Genomic DNA, 20,492 nt, shown 5'->3' on the forward strand with positions numbered 1-20,492 from the left:
CCCCGGCTACAGGGCCCCCCAGAGCCGTGCCACGCCTCCCTCACATCCCCCACCCCCAGGCACAGCCCTACCAGGCCAGCTCAGGAGCCCCTGCCTCTCCCTAAACTCCAAAGCTCCACCCTCATTCCAGAACGAGCTGCTGCCCTGAGCCCTCCCCACCCTGACCTGGCTCCTTCTGCTGAGGCTCCAGCCCTCCCTGAGCCCGCTGAGGCCGAAGTCCCACCTCGGGGCCACGCTCTCCAATCAGCCGGCCACTTTGGCTGAGGCCGAAGCCCCACCTCGGGGCCACGCTCTCCAATCAGCCGGCCACTTTGGCTGACAGTGGCTGGTAGGCTTCTCCAGCTCCCCCAGCCATGGAAGCGAGGGACTGCTCCACCCCTACAGAGGGCTCTGGTTGGGCACACAGCAAACCCCACCACAGTGGGAGGGCCCGGCCACCAGGCCAGCATGCCCTCCTGCCAGCCCCCTGTGAGCCACAACCCAGAAAGAGCCTGGAGCTGAGCGGCCCCTGCTGCCCCGTGGCCCCTCTTCTCCCCGTGGACATCAGGCCAGTGGTGTTGCCAGATGACCATCCCTGTCCAGGGGGTCTTGCCCTCATGGCAGTGGTTGGTGTCCTTGCACAGAGCCCAGTGACAACCCCCCACGGCCAGCTCAGGGCACCGACACTGATGGGCAGCGGCCTCTCTGAGATGGGGCTTCTGGCCTTTCCTGCCTCTTTGGATGGGCCTTAGCCAAGGTCTGTCAGAATCTCCAAACCAGGCCTCCAAACGCCGAGTGTGGGCTCAGACGCCCAATGACTAAAGCCAAAATGAGCATCACATAAGCTCTGAATGCGCTCTTTAAAGGGTGACGAACAGGTGTCAAAACTGAACTTATGTTTGCTTGCGTCCCCTCCCTGGAGGTGCGCGGCCCTCACTCTCTCCCTGCAGCAGACTTCAGGAGAAAACGCAGAAGATTTGGCTGCACCCACTCCTGCCCCTCAGAGTGCTGAGCAAGAGCGGTCGGTCTGAGCAGTCGGGCAGAGTTGTACCTGCAAAAGGCAGGCCACAGATTACCAACGTTCCCATCGCTATTTCACGATTTTCAAATTAAAAAGTGACACATATTGGCTCTAACAAGGGAATCAATACAAAATAAAGGTGTGAATTCCCTCAAGGTTCTGCTGCTGGCTAGAATGGGGGCCTAGTCCTGGACTAGCACGCCTGCCCTAAACAGTCAAACACTGGACGGAACGCACAGGCACCTGTCCACAGGCGCGGGTGGGTGAAGGCTGTGATCCAGGGGGAAGGACACACTGCAGATGCCACAGCTCCCTTCCCAGGGCAATTTCTACCCAGGCACAGAGGCTTGACTCCAGGCAGAGCCTGGCAGGGCCCCTGAGCCTAGGAGCTGGAGACGGAAGCAGGAGTGCACAGAGGCGGGGCCTAAAATTCATGGGGCCCCAAGGCCTCAGCTGGGTGCTGCTGCATTTGCCCGGAGGGAGCACGTGGCAACCTACAGAGAAGCTGCCTTGGGCTGAGGGGGGAGGAAACAAGAAGTGGAGGGTGCTGGGGACACAGAGCTCTGGCCAGGCCAGCATGGAAAGAGCCCCCGAATCCCTCTGAGATCCCCTGGGCATCCAGCCGAGAAACTAGAAAGGCCACAACTGAGAAGTGAGGAAGACACCCTCAAGTAAGGTCTACCCTAGACGCTGGCCATGCCTAAAGGCAAGCCCTGGCAGAAGCCACAGGAGAGACGGAGGGTGGACACAGAGTCCCACTCAGGTACAGAGACTTGGGAGGCCCTTGTGACATTTCTCAGACCCCACCCAACAAATGGTAAAACCAAACTCGGACCAATTCAGGTGAACCCACCAGTTCTCAAGCGCCAAGGGGACCAATAGCAACAGTTCTCTTCTGGAGAAGGGGAGAGTCCAGGGCATCTTCCACGAACAGTTACATTGCTTTTCTCTCCAAGCTCATCACTGCCTTGTTCTGAAGCAGCTCCAGCTGTGCTGAGCTGCACGGAGCAGGGGAGACATTCTCAGAGCATTCCAGATTCCAGCCAGAGATGGTGGGGAAGGGGCCCTGGAGCTCCTGGGAAGAGGGCTGGGCAAGGCCTCTCACTCAGGCATGGACCAACGAAAGTTCTTGGCTCCCCAAAGCTGCACACACAGAGAAAAGGTCCACGCCGCACAGAAAAGCTCCCGAGAGCTCTGCCGCCACCACCAGAGTCTGGAAACGTAACATTCAAAATACTCACATAAAATTACTCAACATATAGTGAATTTAAAAATTACAGTTCTCGAGGAAAAGATAATCAACAGATGCCAACCCCAAGACGCAGCCTAGGCTGGAACCATCAGACGAGGCTCTAAGGCAGTTCTGGCAGCGTCCTCTGGAGGCAAAGGTGAGCACACCTGGGCTGCGTGAGAAGACAGGCGTTCCCAACAGAGAAACGGAGAGCAGGAAACAAACCTACACAAAGACTGTAGAGCTAAAAAATACAACATACGAAATACAAATTTTACCCCATGGGCGCATAGCAGAATGGAGATGGTGGAAGAGTCAGTGGCCTTGAAGATGGGTGAATAGAAACGGCACATTCTGAAGAACAGAGAGCAAAGGGTGTGTGTGTGTGTGTGTGTGCACGTGTGAGTGGCTGTGTGCCTGGGCGTGTGTGGGCGTGGCACTGTGTGGGTGCGCAGGTGTGGGGGTCTGGCACGCAAGGGTGGTGCAGGGGCGTGGCCGGGTAGCTCCCTGGTCCATTCCCCACCCCGCTGCCCTCCAGCACCTGGTGTTCGGCGTGTCACGGGCTCTGCCCTCCTCTCCTTCCCTGTCACCACCCACATCGTTGTCCATGGCAAACCCCGGCCCTGGGTTCTCAAACAGAAGCAGCCCAATGGAAGGTTAGGCTGACTCGGTCCAACTGAGTTCCGGGGTTGGGTCCCTGTTTGCGGGCCCATTGGCCAGCACCCCAGTCTCTGCCCGCTGGAGGCCGACAGCTCCTCACTGTGACAACCAGAAAGGTCTGCAGATGCCGCCCAGTGTGCCCAAGAGGCCAGGCAGCCCCTCGTTAGGAACCCCTGTGACAAACACAGAAGGGGACTGGGTTGGAGATCACACTCAACTGGAGGTTACGTTTTCACATTTCTTGCTAGAAGCAACCGGAATGGACAGGCATTGGCAAGCCGATTCCAGGACCTCTGGCCAGGAAGCCCGGGGCCTGCAGCTCTCTGTCCAGCTCCCAGTGTGCTCAGAGTCGACCTTGGCCATGCCGCAACTGCCAACTTCAACCAGGAAGGGCTGCCGCAGCCGGGCTCGCTACGTACCCTTGCTAGGTAGCTAATTCAGTCTCGTCAGAGCCACCAGATACAGACTCTCATGACCCCACGGCATCAAGGAGGGTTATGTGGCTGGTGGGGGCAGGATGACGAGCCAACCTGTCTTCCATCCAGGGATGCAGCTCCCAGGCCCAGATGGTGACCCAGCTCCACCCAGCCCTGGGGTCTTTGTAGGCAGGCCCAGGAGTGGCCAGCTAAGGGCACGTGTTTGTCTTGCCCACGTCCCCATCAGTTCCAGGGATCAGGTTCTTGCCACATCCACCTCTCAGCAGCCCCTGTGGGAGGAGAGAGGGGTGTGCTCCAATGCTGGCTGCCAGCAGGGCTGCTCTGGGGCTGGGATGAGTAGCCTTCCCAGGTGCCCACTCTGGGCTGCTCTGGCCCTATCTCTACCATGTACACCCCTGGAGCCCACGAGCCACTGGCCTCACTGCCCCGGGCTCCACCCTCCATAGCAGGTCAGGGCTGACACGACAGGACACCTGCGGAGCAGCCCAGGCGCGAGGGAACAGACAGAGACAGATGGAGAGACAGAGACAGAGAGATAGAGAACTTCACAAAAGAGCAGGCCAAATGCTTTGCTGGAACTGCTCCAAAGATGCCCCCACAGGCACACACACTCTCCTACATGTGTGCACATATCTGCACACAGATGTGTACAAACACACATGCTCGGTGATGTGGAACCCGAGGTCTGGGTGGGATCAGCTCCCCCCGGGACATTTGGGATCGTGCTGCAGCCCCGTCCTCTGCTTTAGGAGCTCCTTCAGGTGGGAACCAGTCCAGCAGGAGAAACCCGTGAGAATCCCAAAGTCTCTTCTGCCCTTAAGCTGCAAATGTTTCATGTGGTTCCAACTCATTTAGTATATTATCCAGGATTTCAAAGATCCATTAGCAAAGGACAATCTTCCACGTTTGTTTCCATCTGAATTGGTTCCAACGAGACAGTCCTCTGCCAGAAAGCCCCACACACGCACACAACCTGAGAACTCTTCTGGTTTCCCGCTGCTCCTCCACCAGCCCTGAGCAAACAGGAGTGCCCCGCACAGAGGCTGGGGCCATGGCAGGTGTCCAACGTGCTCCCTGCCCAGCAGGGATGTGCCTGTCATGGGACGTCCAAGGGATAGGCACCCAGCACACCTGGGGCACCCAGCACACCCGGGGTACCCAGCACACCCGGGCACCCAGCACACCCAGGACACCCAGGCACCCTGCACACCCAGGCACCCAGCACACCCGGGGCACCTACACATCCAGGGCACCTACACACCCAAGCACTCAGCACACCCAGGCACCCAGCACACCCGGGACACCCAGCACACCTGGGTCACCTACACACCCGGGGCACCTACACACCCAAGCACCCAGCACACCCAGGCACCCAGCACACCCGGGACACCTAGCACACCCAGGCACCCAGCACACCCGGGCACCCAGCACACCCAGGACACCCAGGCACCCTGCATACCCAGGCACCCAGCACACCTGGGGCACCTACACATCCAGGGCACCTACACACCCAAGCACCCAGCACACCCAGGCACCCAGCACACCCGGGACACCCAGCACACCTGGGGCACCTACACACCCGGGGCACCTACACACCCAAGCACCCAGCACACCCAGGCACCCAGCACACCTGGGGCACCTACACATCCAGGGCACCTACACACCCAAGCACCCAGCACACCCGGGCACCCAGCACACCCAGGACACCCAGCACACCCGGGCACCCAGCACACCCGGGACACCTAGCACACCCAGGCACCCAGCACACCCGGACACCCAGCACACCCGGGCACCCAGCACACCCAGGACACCCAGCACACCCGGGGCACCTACACACCCGTGGCACCCTGCACACCCGGGCACCCAGCACACCCGGGACACCCAGCACACCCGGGCACCCTGCACACCCAGGACACCCAGCACACTCAGGCACCCTGCACACCCAGGACACCCAGCACACCCGGGGCACCTACACACCCAGGCACCCAGCACACCCGGGCACCCATCACACCCGGGGCACCTACACACCCGGGGCACCCAGCACATCCAGGCACCCAGCACACTCGGGCATCCAGCACACCCAGGACACCTGGCACACCCGGGGCACCTACACACCCGGGGCACCCAGCACACCCGGGCATCCAGCACACCCGGGGCATCTACACACCCAGGACACCCTGCACACCTAGGCATCCAGCACACCCGGACACCCAGCACACCCGGGCATCCAGCACACCCGGGACACCTGGCACAGCCGGGGCACCTACACACCCGGGGCACCCAGCACACCCAGGACACCCTGCACACCTGGGGCACCTACACACCCAGGGCACCCAGCATACCCAGGCATCCAGCACAACCGGCACAATTGGGGCACCCGGGACACCTGTCACACCCAGGGCACCCACACACCCAGCACATGCCGCCCCTGGCCCATGGAACTCGTGCTCTGATCTGAAAGTTCTCTTCAGACTCAGACTGGAATGTTGAGGATCCGAGATGGTGGCCACCTGGTAGGGACCTGGCCCTGCGGTGGGAGGGTGAGCAGCTAGGCCCAGGACTCTCAGTGGGTGACCTCCTGGAGGGATGCCACCCAGGGTGCGGCTCCATCCACCCCACGTTGGAGGAGCTCTCCTTCGGACAGGCCTGGGTGGGAAGGCATCCAGGAACCATGTTGGTGACTGCTGCCAAGTCTCAGGTGGCCCCGTGGCTGTGCCCTGGAGGTGGCCCCATGTCACCCTTGTGAGGACGATGCCCCCTTCCCTCCTGGCACACATGTGCCCACTGCCACCTGAAGAGCTGACCGGGCAAGGGGCACAGCTGAGGACAAGATGTCCTGACCACAGCTCAGACATGCGCTGGGCTGGGAGGGACCAAGACAGGAGATCCTTCCCCGAGAGGCGGGTGGGGGTGGCCTCCTGGACACGCCCACCACAGGGAGGGCTGCTGTCTCCCGAGCTACTCCATGTTCTCTCTGCTTTGCACACATGGTCTTTAATCCTCACCACCACTCAGGGCTGGGGTGTGACTGCCATCAAACCCATTCCCAGACCAGAAAACAAAGACCTAGACAGCTTCCCTAGCTAGCCCAGGTCATACAGCTGCTGGGGTCTGAGGAAGGCCAAGCCCCAGCAGGCTGGCCAGAGCCACCTTCAACTGCCAGGCCCACAGCTCACCCACAGCCACTGACCAGGCAGCAGTGGGGCTGCCCCATGTCAGCCTCTGCCCACAGGGCAGGACCACAGAACATACCCTGCCCTCCCTCCGACCCCCCCCCCGCACCACCCCATGCCAACTCTGCCCATGCCTATTTGGCAAGCCCCAGACAACACTCCTGGCAATGCCATGAGCAGCTTTCAGGTCTGTGGTCCCCACACGACGGCACCCAGCCCCACCCACAGTCACACGACAGGGTGACACTGCAAAGCCTAAACCGGGGGTAGGGCCCTGCGTCATCTCCCGACCACAGAGATGGGGCTGAATGCTCTGTGCTTACACACCTGAAAAACCAGTTGCTTTCACTTTGCCATCCTAGCCTCTCATGAAATTCTACTCAAAAAAGAAAGCTACAGTATGCGTTCTTGTTATCCCTATGACAAGCAACTTAGAGAAACAGCACTGCCAGCTACCAGGCTGGCCGATCTTCACCCCAGCCCCCGGGGGGTTCTGATAAGGATGTAGGGGAGTGAGTCACCTGACCAGTGCACCACCCAGCTGGGGGCAGGGCTGCAGGGCCACACTTGTGGGAGGCAGACAACATGCATGGCCACTGCAGGGGGAGGAAAATCTGGAGTCTGGAGCAGAAGGAAAGTGGCTGGGGTGTCCAGAGCACTTCCCCACTGAGCTGGTGGACAGAGGAACTTCCAGGCATGTAAGGGAGGGTGCTGAGAGCCGGGCCCTGGTGTCTCCTGGCCCAGAGTGGAAGGTGAGGCTTTGCCAAGTGCAGCAGGCGGGCTAATGAGCCTGATGGTGGGGGGACTGAGAGGACCAGACCAGGGTGCGAGAAGAGGCGTGAGGTGGCTGTGTCGCAAAGGCCAGCACCTGAAGCGGGGGAAGGTGGAGCAGTGGAGGCTGCCCAGCAGGCCCCTGGGTCTAGGTGGACACTGCATAGGAGGGTGCAGTGGGCCTCATGCCACCAACCGCACCCCCTGGAGGCAGAAGGGCCACAGTCCTGGAGGGTGGGGGGCCTTGCAGATTCAGCGATGCACCGGGGCACGGCGAGGACCATTTCTTGGCTGGGGCTTTGGCAAATGACCTCACCTCCCCCACCTCAACTCCTCAGAGCACGTCCTCGGACATCTCATGGCTGGGTTCACAGGGAAGCCTTCAGAGGGGAAGATGCCCGGATGTGTGAGGACTTGCCCACTTCTGGTGTCAGAGCTCGGGCCCTGCAGGTCAGGTTCCACACAGCCAGCAGCGCTCACAGTCCAGGCATGGGAACGGGGCCACAGGAGGGGCACAAAGGTGGAGAGCCCCATCTCCCTGACGCTCCTATGGGATCCCCGAACCAGTACGCCCACCCAGCAGAGGGCAGGGCTGGGACATTCAACGGGGTGAGGCCAAGGGCAGGGGTTACAGATGTTCGCCAGGGGATGACGAAGGGCATGGGCCAGCTGCCTCGGGGGCACCAGACCTGCCTCGGGGTACCAGTTGGCACTGCCCAGTGGGTGGGTTCGGTGGGTGTTGAGGCCTGGAAGGTGTATCCGGGATGGGGAGGGGGTACAGGCTATGGCTGGCTGAGTGGTGCCGGGGTTTGGGGGAGGAAGCTGGTGTTTCCTGCCTCTGCAGGGAGGTTCACCTTGCTTTGTCCCCTCAACAAAGCCAAGCTCTCGTGACAACGGGACACAACCTGGACAGATCCGAGGAGCTGAACACCTCCAGCTTCCACAGGGCTCAGCCAGGACCTGGGCCCAACAGCATTCCCTCCCACATGGGGCCACCACGCCACATCAGCACGACAAGACCTCCTCCCAGGGTGCCCCCCACAGCCCAGGGTCCAGGCCCCAGGCCAACACCCAGAGGGGCTGGCTTTGTTCACAGCCCCTCTCCAACCCCTGCCCCCACCCCAAGCGGCCCCACGGTCCCCTCCAGGGCAGGGTTTCCAGAATCCACCTGTCCTTAGTGTGTTCACTGCCCCTTGGCAGCCCCGAATCTTTGTACCTGTTTCCTGTCCCCTCCTTGTGTCCAGGTAGCATCCCCAGGGCCCTCGCCTCCAGCACAAATTCCAGCCTGCAGAAACCTTGTCAGCTCAGGGGGCCACGGTGCAAGGCGCGCCCAGGGGAGGGAAGCTGGGGCTGCCCTGGGGTGCCTTTCTGTGCAGCTGGAGCAGTTCTATATCCTATGAAGAAACTGGTACAGAACAGCACTCCTCTGAAAAATTAGCAACCTCATCTACACAGAGACTGGACTGGAGAAGCCCCAGCAGGTGCAGCAATCCCGGAAGTGAGAGTCAGAGCTGTGGACGCCACCCTTGCTGTGGCCCAAGCAGTGAACTGGGGGCCGCTAACCCCCAGGAAGGGCGAAAAGCCCCAACACCCAGAAGATGAGACCCTAGAGCTTCCCTGGCCACCCCAGCAGCCCTCCCCATCCCAGGAAGCAGACAGGTGCATGGGAAAATCAAGGATGGCACTCAGCCAGACAGGCAAACAACTGTGGCAAACCAGTGCCAGCAGACAAAACCCAGAAACACAGAGCAAATGAAATGGTAAAAATCACTGTCAACCCCCAAGGTTATCTGTGCAGAAAGGGTCCATACAGTGGGTGGGGACAGCCGTCCTGAGGCCCGCTGGCCGGGCTGGCCCTTGGCTGGCGTCTAGGAACTGGGATTTCCGAGGGGCTCCCTGAGCCCCGCCTCACTGGGCCTGTGCTATTTGTACAAGGTGGTTTAGGCAGAACACTCACATCCCTGCTGAGAGTCTGGATTGTAGCGCAGCCCAGGCAGAAGCTGCTCACGTGACCAGCCCCCGGGTACATCACCAGGCAGGGCATCCCCAACATCGCACATGCAGCGTCCCAGCTGCTTGCAGAGGAGTGAGGCACGTCCTGCGTGACCCCCACCCCAGGAGAGGCCTCCAAAGCTGAGCCTGGTGCCCCTGGACTCGGCCCCAGGAACCTTCCCTTGGCCGATTTTGCTCAGTGTCCTCCCTGTGGGAAATCACAGCCGTGACTACCGTGACCTGAGTGGCCTCTGTCCTCCTGGAGAATTGCCGCCCTGGGTGGTCTTGGGGACCCCAACTCAGTATCACATTAGAGTTCTTACTCATTAAAAAGAATGCTTAGTGAGAACACTGGGCAAAGGGCAGAACAGACATGCCTGGGGGCCTGTGCTGAGGCACTCGCCCAGTGCACCCCACCAGGAGCAGCCTGGGAACCAACCCAGGGAACGAGGCGCCAGCACCTGGGGAAGCCTGGGGACCCTGCCTCACAGGATTACAAAGGAAAGCTGACCGCCAACTACCAAAACAGAAACAGCAAATCACTGACACAGGAATCTGCCTCTTTATTGACATGCTAAGTAACAAGACGCAGAGGCAGGTCTCATTGCAACCAACCGTGACCACAGAGGACCACAGAAGAGTGATGACAGGGAGCTGTGCTTCTACGCAACTGCAGGAGGGAAGCACGGTCGGAACAGCCTGCTGGCTTCTAGTGGTCAACTGTGCCACTCACACGATGGCATCTGCTGAAAAAGCTGCAAAATGTCATTTATAGGTTAGTGAACACATCCGTCTCACAGACCCCAACTAACCTGAGAATTCCAGAGGAAGACCACAGAATGACGGAAGGGAGATCAGAAACAGAAGAAAACGTGCCAGAGCTAACCCAAGTCTGCAGAAAAGCCCCCGCCGTGAGGAATCCCAGCTGGGATGATCTGGTGTGCTCCCTGGGGGCAGTGGCCACAGGCTCCTCTGACAATACGACAAAGGGACACACACTGCAGGGCAGGGAAAACACAGAACTTTATTTCAACAGAGTGATTAGGTTCCACCACACAACAGGGACACCATGGGATTGTTTTTTCATTTAATAAATACAAATGAATAAAAATACTTTATTTTGTCAAGAGACTGCCTCTCCTCCCTCTCCCGATCTCACAGAAGCCTCCAGGCAATTGTGTGCCCCTCCAGGGCCTGCACCCACAGACCCCGTCTACTTGCACAAATGACTCTTCTTTACAGAGAGGGCTCCATCTCATTTGCCTGCAAATACAGCTTAGGTATAATACCGCTCCTTTCCCCCATCTCCTTCCAAATACGAGTTCTTGCCCTGCGTTCCATTTTTTTTTTTTTTTTTTTTTTTTTTGAGACAGAGTCTCACTCTGTTGCCCAGGCTGGAGTGCAGTGGCGCGATCTCAGCTCACTGCAAGCCCCGCCTCCTGGGTCCACGCCATTCTCCTGCCTCAGTCTTCGGAGTAGCTGGGACTACAGGCGCCCGCCACCATGCCCGGCTAATTTTTTGTATTTTTAGTGGAGACAGGGTTTCACTGTTAGCCAGGATGGTCGCGATCTCCTGACCTCATGATCCGCCCGCCTCAGTCTCCCAAAGTGCTGGGATTGCAGGCGTGAGCCACCGCACCCAGCCTCCAAATTTTAAATGAGCCCCCTGTGAGAAGGAAAAGAATCTGCTGTCCACAGAAGCCCAGCGTGGAGCTACTTCAACCAGAAACTGTCACCCATGACACTCTGTGTGGGTTCAGTCACACAGACCACCATCCATTATGGAAGGGAGGGAGAAAAGGATCACATCAAATCTACTGTATGCCTCATAGACCATCCCTTATTTCAAAAATAGAAATTCCTATTTAAATGCCGCCTGTGTGCAACAGGCCTGATATTTGCTTCTGCATGTGGCAGATCTGTTATTGCTTACACTGTGGCCTCCTGGCCTGTGCTGCTCAGCTGGCCCTGTTAGAGAACATGGGAACCACATCAAAATCCTAAGTCACAAAACAAGGGCTCTGTCCCCAGCCTGGGCCCAGGGGCCCACATGCCCACCTCCACAGCCCAGTCAAGTGTGGGGATAAGGCACTCCTCTGCGCTCTGAGCTAAGATATGGTAGAGTCCCTTCTGACTTTTGAGTTGCAAAGAATGATTTTGTGCTAATAAATTCCCAGTGCATCCAAAATGTACAAAAACCCTAGAATTTCCAGTTTTTAGATCGAAAAAAAAAATTTTTTTCTGTAGATCCAGAAGAAACTTTCATTGAAACTTTAAAGACCTCACCTGCACCTGCTCTAGTAATGCACTAGTTACTAATATACAAATGTAAATCTTTGATGAGTATGGTCGGGAAAAAACTGTCTGTCCTTGTGATCAGCAATAAATTTCTTTTTTTCTTTTTGAGACTGAGTCTCGCTCTGTTGCTCAGGCTGGAGTGCAGTGGCGGGACCTCAGCTCACTGCTACCTCTGCCTCCCGGGTTCAAGCGATTCTCCTGCCTCAGCCTCCTGAGTAGCTGAGACTACAGGCGTGCATCACCATGCCCAGCTAATTTTTTGTAATTTTAGCAGACATGGGGTTTCACTGTATTAGCCAGGATGGTCTCAATTTCCTGACCTTGTGATCTACCTGCCTTGGCCTCCCAAAGAGCTGGGATTACAGGCAAGAACCACTGCACCTGGCCAATCAGCAATAAATTTCTTTTCTATTTACCCCATTTCTTATTAATTCACACTTCAAAAAAGCATTTCCTGGAAGTATTTCTAAGTGTGATGGTTTGTAATATATAACAAATGAAAAGATGTAATTAGATTATAAGAAAAGCATCTGCCTGTAAAATATGAAGGAAGAAAGGAAGTAATGGACTCCTCATGGGGCCCACAGGGAACCAGGAGGGACCCAGAAAGGGTGCTGGGCCCTTCCCCTGTGCTGCAGCTACAGGGCCCCATTTCTTCAGAAGGAGCGTTCTGGGTATTCCATCGTCCCCTGGAAGTCTGGCAGGTACAACCCCCTCAACACTCCAGGGAGGGAGGGAATCCACAGGAAGCCATGAACTGCTGGTTTCAGCGGGGAGAGGTAGTGCTGACAGCTCTGATAATCTACCTGAAGCCCTTTGTGAGGAATACTGTAAAACTGCAGTAAGCTGTCAATATTCGACATTAAGTCATCATTTCAGAAGAGAAGCCTGTTTGAAGTAGGAAAGGTTTGAAAAAAAAAAAAAGATGCCGTGGTTCTTGCAAGTCTGCCTTGTTTGGTACCAGCACAGAGCATCACTGTCACTAAGTGTGCCGGGGGAGAATGCTGAGCTGCTTGGCGGTGTGTATGCGCCTGTGCGAGGCCAGGTCTCACAGTCCCAGAGACTTCTGGACGATCTGCTTGGCAATCTTATAGAACTGCTCCCGGTCATCGCGCCACATTTTGGACGCATCCACGTTAGCTCCACTTTCGTCATTGGGCTCTGAAAGAAAAGGGAACACCCTCCATGTAAAAGGGAGTCTTGTACGTAAGCAGCCTGGCAAGGTCTCCCATTTATTTAAAACACTGGAGGGGGCTTTCAAGAGCTGTGTCCCAGAAACAAACAAGAACCCGAGAACTGCATGGGGTTGGCCCCACCTCTAGAGTGCTGGCCACGCAGGTCTCAACGAAAGCCACTCTCATGACTCCTGCGTTCTGAGTGTCTGAAGACACCAGGACAAGTTGTCATCTGTCTTGCTGTGAACATGCGACAACCACCTAAGCACAGGCCCACACGGCCTCCCACAGCAGCCTCCTGGGCCACTGCACTTCTGGCACCCGGACAAGCTACACGGGGACCACCTGCTGCTTATTTCACCTTTCTCAAGACACTCTGCAGTGTGGCTTCTCTCCCACAGAGCGCCCTCTCAGCAAAACTGCCCCTCACAGCTCCTACCAAGACAATCCCAAGCAAATGTGCAGCCTAAGGTAGACACCTGACCCCAGGATACTTGACCCACCCCCTGGCCAGCGGCACTGGCAGTCACTGCAGAACTGCAGTTAGGAGGCACGGAGGGAGTAGCCAGGGCCTGCCGGAAGGCAGAAAGGAGAGAGACCACCAGAACTGGATGACATGTGCTGAAGCAGCAGCTGTGCAGTGCGGCGGCGGCGCTGCTCAGAATGCACATGGGGACCGGTTCAGAGCAGAGTTGATGAGGATAAAACCCACAGCTGACATCTGAGGACAGCCTGAGCCACTGCCTCCCTCCCAATCTCCAATCCCCTGGCCTGGCTCCCTCCACTCAGCACATGAAGAGGGTTCACGCCTCAGCCCTCTCAGGATACACACTCGCGTCACAGGCCCTGACCTCACATCCCTCTAGACCCCACTCCATGGCACCCAAAGGCTCCGCAGAGAACAGCTGAGTGGCCTCACTCTGGCATCGACCCCTGGCCCTCTGCTGGGTCTGCTCTTTCCTTTTGGACTTGCCGCCTTCCTTTCCCACACCCTTCCTCCTGCCTGCCCTGGAAGACGCCTCCCTGCTATGCTGTCACCCTCTGTCCTACTCCATCACCTACTGCCTCATCCAGAAATGACCCCACATCTTCACTCCCATGTCTGACCCCTTTTTGTGGATGGAGGCCCCTTGTCCCACACACCTCAAACTATTCCCCAAATCCTGCTGTCTCCTGAACCCAGAGCAGCACCTCTGGTAGACAAAGAACCAGGAGTCCCAGAGCCTGTACCTTCAAGGTCTCCCAAACCCACCCCTTCCTCTTAGCCCTGGGACCACTCAGCCCTTCTCTTTTCTCTCCAGGCTGCTGCAACACCACGAAGTCTCTGTTTGTCTTCCATCACACTACTGGTTACTGCTGCAAGGATGGCCCTTCGAAGGCACAGTTCACAGGACATCACACCCCCAACTCCAATCCCCAGGGTCTGCTGGGGCTCCTCTCCCTGCAGCCTTGGCTCCGGCCAAAATGAGCTGGCAGTGCCCCCATCAAGTCAGCCACCTCCTGCCTCTGGGCCTCAGCCCAGGCTGCTTCCTTTGCCCCAAAACGCCATTCCCTCCCTCCTACCTCATCAACACCTACATGTCCTAAACACACCCCAGACAGCCCCACCAGGAAGTGGCCCGAGAGTCCCTGCATGTGTCTGATCTCAGGGTGCATCCCACTGGCCTCTAACTGCTGGTAGGCTTGGACAGTTCCCTAGAACGTAGGAACACAGAGTTGGGGTCTTTGTCACACGAAGCTTTACACCCCCAGTCCAGTGTGTGGCATGTAGTGGGTCCTCAATAAACACCTACTGAGGGAAAAAGACGATCAAGGACCAGAGACCAGTTAATTATGGCCGACAATACAATATACAACCCCAGGCTGTGCTAGAAGGTATGCTTACAATTGGAAAAGTGTAGGCAGATAACATTAAATGGCAATAGCACGTGTAAACTAACTGCAAATGAGGAAAAGGACATTCTAAAGACAGGATGACGCAAGGCTGGAGAACACCTGCAGCCTGGGTGTCCATGGCAGCTCCTGCCAGGAGGCTCGGGCCTTACCTGCCAGCATGCTCACCACCGACAGCAGGATCTTCTCCACGCTCTGCACAGGACTCCACCGCTCCGCGCTGCTCTCGTAGCCCATGGGGTCGTCGCCTGGCGCGTGGAGGATGGAAATGCAGACTCTCCCATCAGGGTAGACTGCAAGGGTCAGAGGCAGCCAAGTGAGCCCAGGAATGGTGCCCGAGGCATCGCCGCGCTTGGGCAGGCTCCACAGATAATGAGAACAAAGACTGCAGACACAGCAACCAAGCTGTTTGCACAGCTGGGGCATAGCCTGGGGCCCTGAGTGTCACGCTTCATGTCTGCAGGAATCCCGGTGGGGCCTGCTCACTCACTGACAGGCTCCAGGCTGACCCAGCCAGTTCTAATCAGCCGTAGTAGTCTAATCCACTTTCATATGAATTTTTTTCAAGCAATATATACAAAAAGAGTAAATGAAAGGTTATCTGGCAAATATTTTATCAAAATATCTAATGTGATTAGGATTATTTACAATACTTTTCAGAGCTAGTTCCTTAGCTATTTCTAATTCTATCATTAAATCCCTGAACCAGTCCGTGTAAAATATATGTTCACGTGGCTATGATAAAGGCAACTGGAATTATGTAAATATCTACAAAAAGAAAGGCACCAGGATTTCTCTTGGTAGCTTACTCTAATAATAAGTAAATTATCATCAGTACAACCTGGAATGTAGGTCAATGTGTCTAAATCAAATCCCTTTCCACCAAATATCATCATTAAAAAGATACACAAGGTCTGATAAAGAGAAATAAATTTTCAATTCACAGCATTTAATCAGTCCTCTTTTACATATAATTGGGAGGAATTCTCAGATGGCTCCATATATACTCAGATATGCAGTAATCCATCTAGATAGACTCAACTGTAAAATTATAAAGCCATTAAAGTTATAATAATAGAAATAGCAATTTTAAAATACATTTATTTAACTCACCTGAATTAATAAGCTCTGAATTTCATGAAAATTTACAACTGTTAATGGCGATCACTTACCTTCAAACAGTCTTGTCTTTCATACCTGGTCCTATGTGTTTCCACTCATCCATTGTTTCAGTGGTGAACGTTCAGTGGTGAACGCTCTACTATCCAGGAACTGAACCACAACTTTTCATTCAAGCAGAGTGGAAGAAACTAGATGCATACTTGCCCTGGACATCAGGCTGTCCACCTAAGATCCACGTCCACAAAATCAGGAAGTTTCCCACTTCTGTGCTGCCTTCTCCAGAAGTTGGTCCCATAGGGTGACACTGCATCCACAGAAGCATCAAAAGCACCTGTGTCCCTGCCACAGCCCCTCCTTCACCAAGTCCCAGAGCAGTGCCGTGTCCTAAACCTCTCGTGGATCCACACACGTATCTTTATCTTTAGTGCCCACATTTAGTTCCCAAGTTGCCGGTGTCTCTACCCTAGACCACTACAGCCGAGGGCCTGCCTGGCTTCCTCCCACCTGTCCTTTGCACTGTACCCAGAGCGAGCCGTCAGAGATCATTCTGGTCATGCCACTCCCTTGGAGTCTTTCAATGGAGTTCCGCCACTCCCAGGAGAAAACATCAAAACCTTCAGTATTGACCAAAAGGCCTGAGGTAGTTTGGCCCCGGCCTTCCTCTCCCGTCACTTCCTACGCTGGGCCTTTGCACATGTGAAGGGCCCCTCCTCCCCGAATCACTCAGGTAACTCCTGCTTCACTCCCTACAGATGGACCATCCAACCACCACCTCTGCAAGGTGCTGTCCAGAACTTCCTGATGTGACTTTGCGTTTTGTTTGTGTGATTCTCCTATCAATGTCCACCCCTGTCCTTGGAACATAAGCTCCTGAAGGTCTGCTATTATTTGCTCACCACTGTATACCAGCAACTTTCAGTACATGTGTTGAATTGTTTTTAAAGTATTTTTTGACTAGTTTTTATGATATTGGTAGACCTATAGTTCTCAAAGATAATTTTTTAAAAATCAAAATAATCCAATTACAGTAAGGCAAAAATTTAAAACTATATTATCTGAGCATTAAAAATAATTACCAGAACATTAAAAATAATAATCAGACCACCTGTAGTACATAGTCACATAAGGTAATCAGTTTATTGGTCATATTTGTCACTAATGCCATGTCACAGGTATTGTTCTGAATAATATATTTCTCCTCAATACAATCTTAGTATTTTAATTACCTACAATCCTCTTCATAGTTGCATTTTATAGCTAACCAATTTGAAATTCCTTCAATTACTCTTACCTATCAATTGTATTTTTTAACTTTTTATTATGGAGAATTCCAAAAACACACTTAAGTAGACAGCGTATGATGAACCTCCATGTTATCATCTAACTCAGGCGCATGGCCAGTCTCCCTGAAAGAAGGCACGCTTCTGAGCATCCCCTGTGCACACAAGACTGAAGCAGCTTTGAGATAAGAAAAGAAGTACCGAATGGTCTCTCTCAGGCAGCCGCCCACTACCTGTGTGTACCAATATCTGCAGTAAATGAGAAGTCCTAAACGAGGGTTAGGACAGCAAGTCTAATGGCAGACGGCATTTCCACCAGTGAAGTGGCCGGGGGTGGGGGGGTAGTCCTGAAAACCCCTATGGCAAAGATGTAAAAGGAAGAATGTAAAAGGAAAAAATAAAAACTACAGCTGTTCAGGAATTCCAATTCCTACTACTGGACACATTTTCAAATAAGCTACAGTACAATTCACTTAAATGACCTTATTTTTTTCCTCCTTTTAAAATTAATATATATTAATTTTAGGGCAAAAAAAGATTTACAAAAAGGAAAAAAAATTTCAATCTGAAAAAAGAATCACTTTTAACATTTTTGTGCTTACTTTTCCAGTTATATATACATTTACATGTGAATTTATTTTTCAAGAGGAAATTATAACAGTGCTACTGCTTTTCCCAGTCAATATAACACAAATACTACTTTGTATCATTGATTCTTCTTTTAGATCATTTAAAAAATCTACATCACATTCTAACATATATGATATAGTTTGGCTGTGTCCCCACCCAAATCTCATCTTGAATTGTAGCTCCCATAATTCCCACATGTCATGGGAGGGACCCAGTGGGAAGTACTGAATCATGGAGGCACATCTTTCCCGTGCTGTTCTCGTGATAGTGTATAAGTCTCACGAGATCTGATGGTTCTGTAAAGGGCAGTTCCCCTGCACACACTCTCTTGCCTGCCACCACTAAGATGTGCCTTTGCTTCTCCTTTGCCTTCTGCCATGATTGTGAGGTCTCCCCAGCCATGTGGAACTGTGAGTCCATTAAATCTCTTTCCTTTATAAATTACCCAGACTTGAATATGTCTTTATTAGCAGCGTGACAACAGACTAATACAATATATAACTTAATTTCTTCTTGTGTTAAAAACCCAGGTTTAGTCAAAATTTTCACCATTACAAATAACACTATGACAAAGATTAGCATAACCCCTTCTGAGCACACACCCATGTGTAAAACTTCCTCCCCAGTGAAGTAGGGTGGCTGGGTCAAATGGCATCTGGTTTTAGGTGCCTATTGTCTTTTATCTATATTAAACTGACCTTCAAAATTGAAATCATGTGCTTAATACCACCATGCTTACTTGGCTGAATTTCAAAACATAAGAAGTGTTTTCTAAAGATCCTACATCATAGACATATAGAATATACCACATTTCAGGTGGCTGATAATATTATCTCCGTACCTATCCTGGTACCACAAAAACTACTTCCAAAAGCACTTACTGTTGGGATGAAACATCTCACAGGTAAATCTCATCTTTGGGGGACTTAACGGGTAATCAAGTGGGAAACTCAGGATGGCAGGAAAAACACCAAACTCAAAGCAGGTGTCTTCTGGGCCCCTAGAAGATATAAAATACGTAGACTGAACTTCAAACTACATTTTTCAACGTCGACCACAATTGACAAATGGGTTAAGAACATTTTTACCACTTTAAAAATGCACGTGAGGCCGGGTGCGGTGGCTCACGCCTGTAATCCCAGCACTTTGGAAGGCCGAGACAGGCAGATCATCTGAGGTCAGGAGTTCGAGACCAGCCTGGGCAACATGGTGAAACCCTGTCTCTACTAAAAATACAAAAATTGGCTGGGTGTGGTGGTGCATGCCTGTAATCCCAGCTACTTGGGAGGCTGAGGCAGGAGAATCGTCTGAGCCTGGGAGGTGGAGGTTGCAGTGAGCCAAGATCTCGCCACCGCACTCAAGCCTGGGCAACAGAGCGTGACTCCGTCTCAAAAAATAAACAAAAATAAAAATAAATAATAAAAATGCACACGAAAAGATTATCTAAGTAACAATGAATTGGTACTTTCTTCTCAGTGGAAAGCAATGTCCCATTCTCCTGTTTCAATCTGGTCTAAATCTTAGGTACAAGTACAAAGACTGAATTCCAGGCAGTTTTCACATTTATAAAGGTTAAGAGTCAAGCAGCAGAACCTCTTGATAAGAAGGGATCAGAGAAAAGAACTAATGTCAATGCTCTAAGATCTGGGAGTTTTTTCTGCAGATGTGGTACAATCACATTTTAGGATAAGGGTATGAATTATGGCACAGGGTATAGCAAGATTCCATTGTATTTCAACAGATGTGGGGCTAAGAGTTGTATTTCAAAGGTGATTTTTAATTTTTAAACATGCCCAAGAAGGCATCTTTGCAACCTTCAAGAAGCAGATGAAGAGCACATGTGATCCCTGCTGCATGCTCGGTGAAAGGCTAGGCACACAGGCACCACCACTCCAGGCTGCACCTGCAGGCCCACGTGCTGTGCCTCATCCCACTGATGCAACATTGGAGCAACTCCCCGTCATGGGCACAAACACAGGCACGTGAGTCTCCCTGGACCTATACTTTCCTCACATGTAAATGGAAGAAATAGATGAAACCATTTCAGAAATCCTGCTTAAGGTTTAAAACCCAACAAGTATAAATTAACACTATCTTGACCAACAGTTCTAGGCATGATGGCCACAGGAGAGGAAGAGTGTCAGCCACCATGCCTGTACCTTCATACCAGGGACAAACTCCTCTTCTCCTACAAATCACATTAATAAAACACACATTCGAGGGGTTCTAAAAGATCTTGCACCATCTTTCTTTGATAAGAAAGCAGGACTGCTGAATGACAGCGACAGACACTGAAACAGTGGAAGTTGCATTGGGTGTGACTCATCAGATCAATAAATAAGTCAGTAAACCCGTTCTACTTCTATGAACTGAAAGAACAAGTCCCTTCATAAACAGCTCTGCTCCTCTAACAATAAAGGCTAAGGCAGAAAAAACAGTCGTGCGGGGGCCAAGGCCTGGATGAGCAGAGGACAGTCCACACCAGACCTACTGCCTTCAGAAAGAATCCAGGATATGGCACAGGAAAAAATAATTAAAAAAAATATACATTTTAAATCTTCAGTTAAAAAACAGATTTCTTAAAAGTAAAAATTTGTTTTAAAAATCTTAAAATTATCTTGGTTCAGTGAAATTAATAACAAGAGATTTGGAAATATTTATCTCTATAATTAAAGGAAAAAGACAAAAATCAAAAAGAAACTGAACGAAGAGCTTTAGCTTTCACCTGGAGGCGGCACTCAGGGCTGTCGGCAGCAACAGCAGATGCCAGCACGGCTCATGGCCCTGGCAGGGCTGATCTGCGGGCAACAGTCAGAAGAGAACAAAGCAG

At 53.1% G+C, this 20,492-nt stretch overlaps 1 protein-coding gene across 2 annotated transcripts in view; it reads right to left on the reverse strand.

Annotated features, from left to right (window-relative positions):
* Positions 1–10,263: 10,263 nt before the first annotated feature.
* UBE2G2 (ubiquitin conjugating enzyme E2 G2) overlaps positions 10,264–20,492 on the reverse strand; it is a 35,382-nt gene continuing 25,153 nt past the window's right edge. For both annotated transcript variants that reach the window (XM_003823824.5, XM_008977537.5), the window contains 3 exons: positions 18,544–18,662; positions 14,783–14,923; positions 10,264–12,723 (listed from right to left, as the gene is read on the reverse strand). In XM_003823824.5, coding sequence (XP_003823872.1) covers positions 12,611–12,723; positions 14,783–14,923; positions 18,544–18,662 — 373 coding nt within the window. In that variant the 3' untranslated portion in view covers positions 10,264–12,610. The remainder of the gene's footprint in view (positions 12,724–14,782; positions 14,924–18,543; positions 18,663–20,492) is intronic.

The sequence above is a fragment of the Pan paniscus genome, chromosome 22 (assembly GCF_029289425.2).
Source record: "Pan paniscus chromosome 22, NHGRI_mPanPan1-v2.0_pri, whole genome shotgun sequence".
NCBI classification, from domain to species: domain Eukaryota; kingdom Metazoa; phylum Chordata; class Mammalia; order Primates; family Hominidae; genus Pan; species Pan paniscus.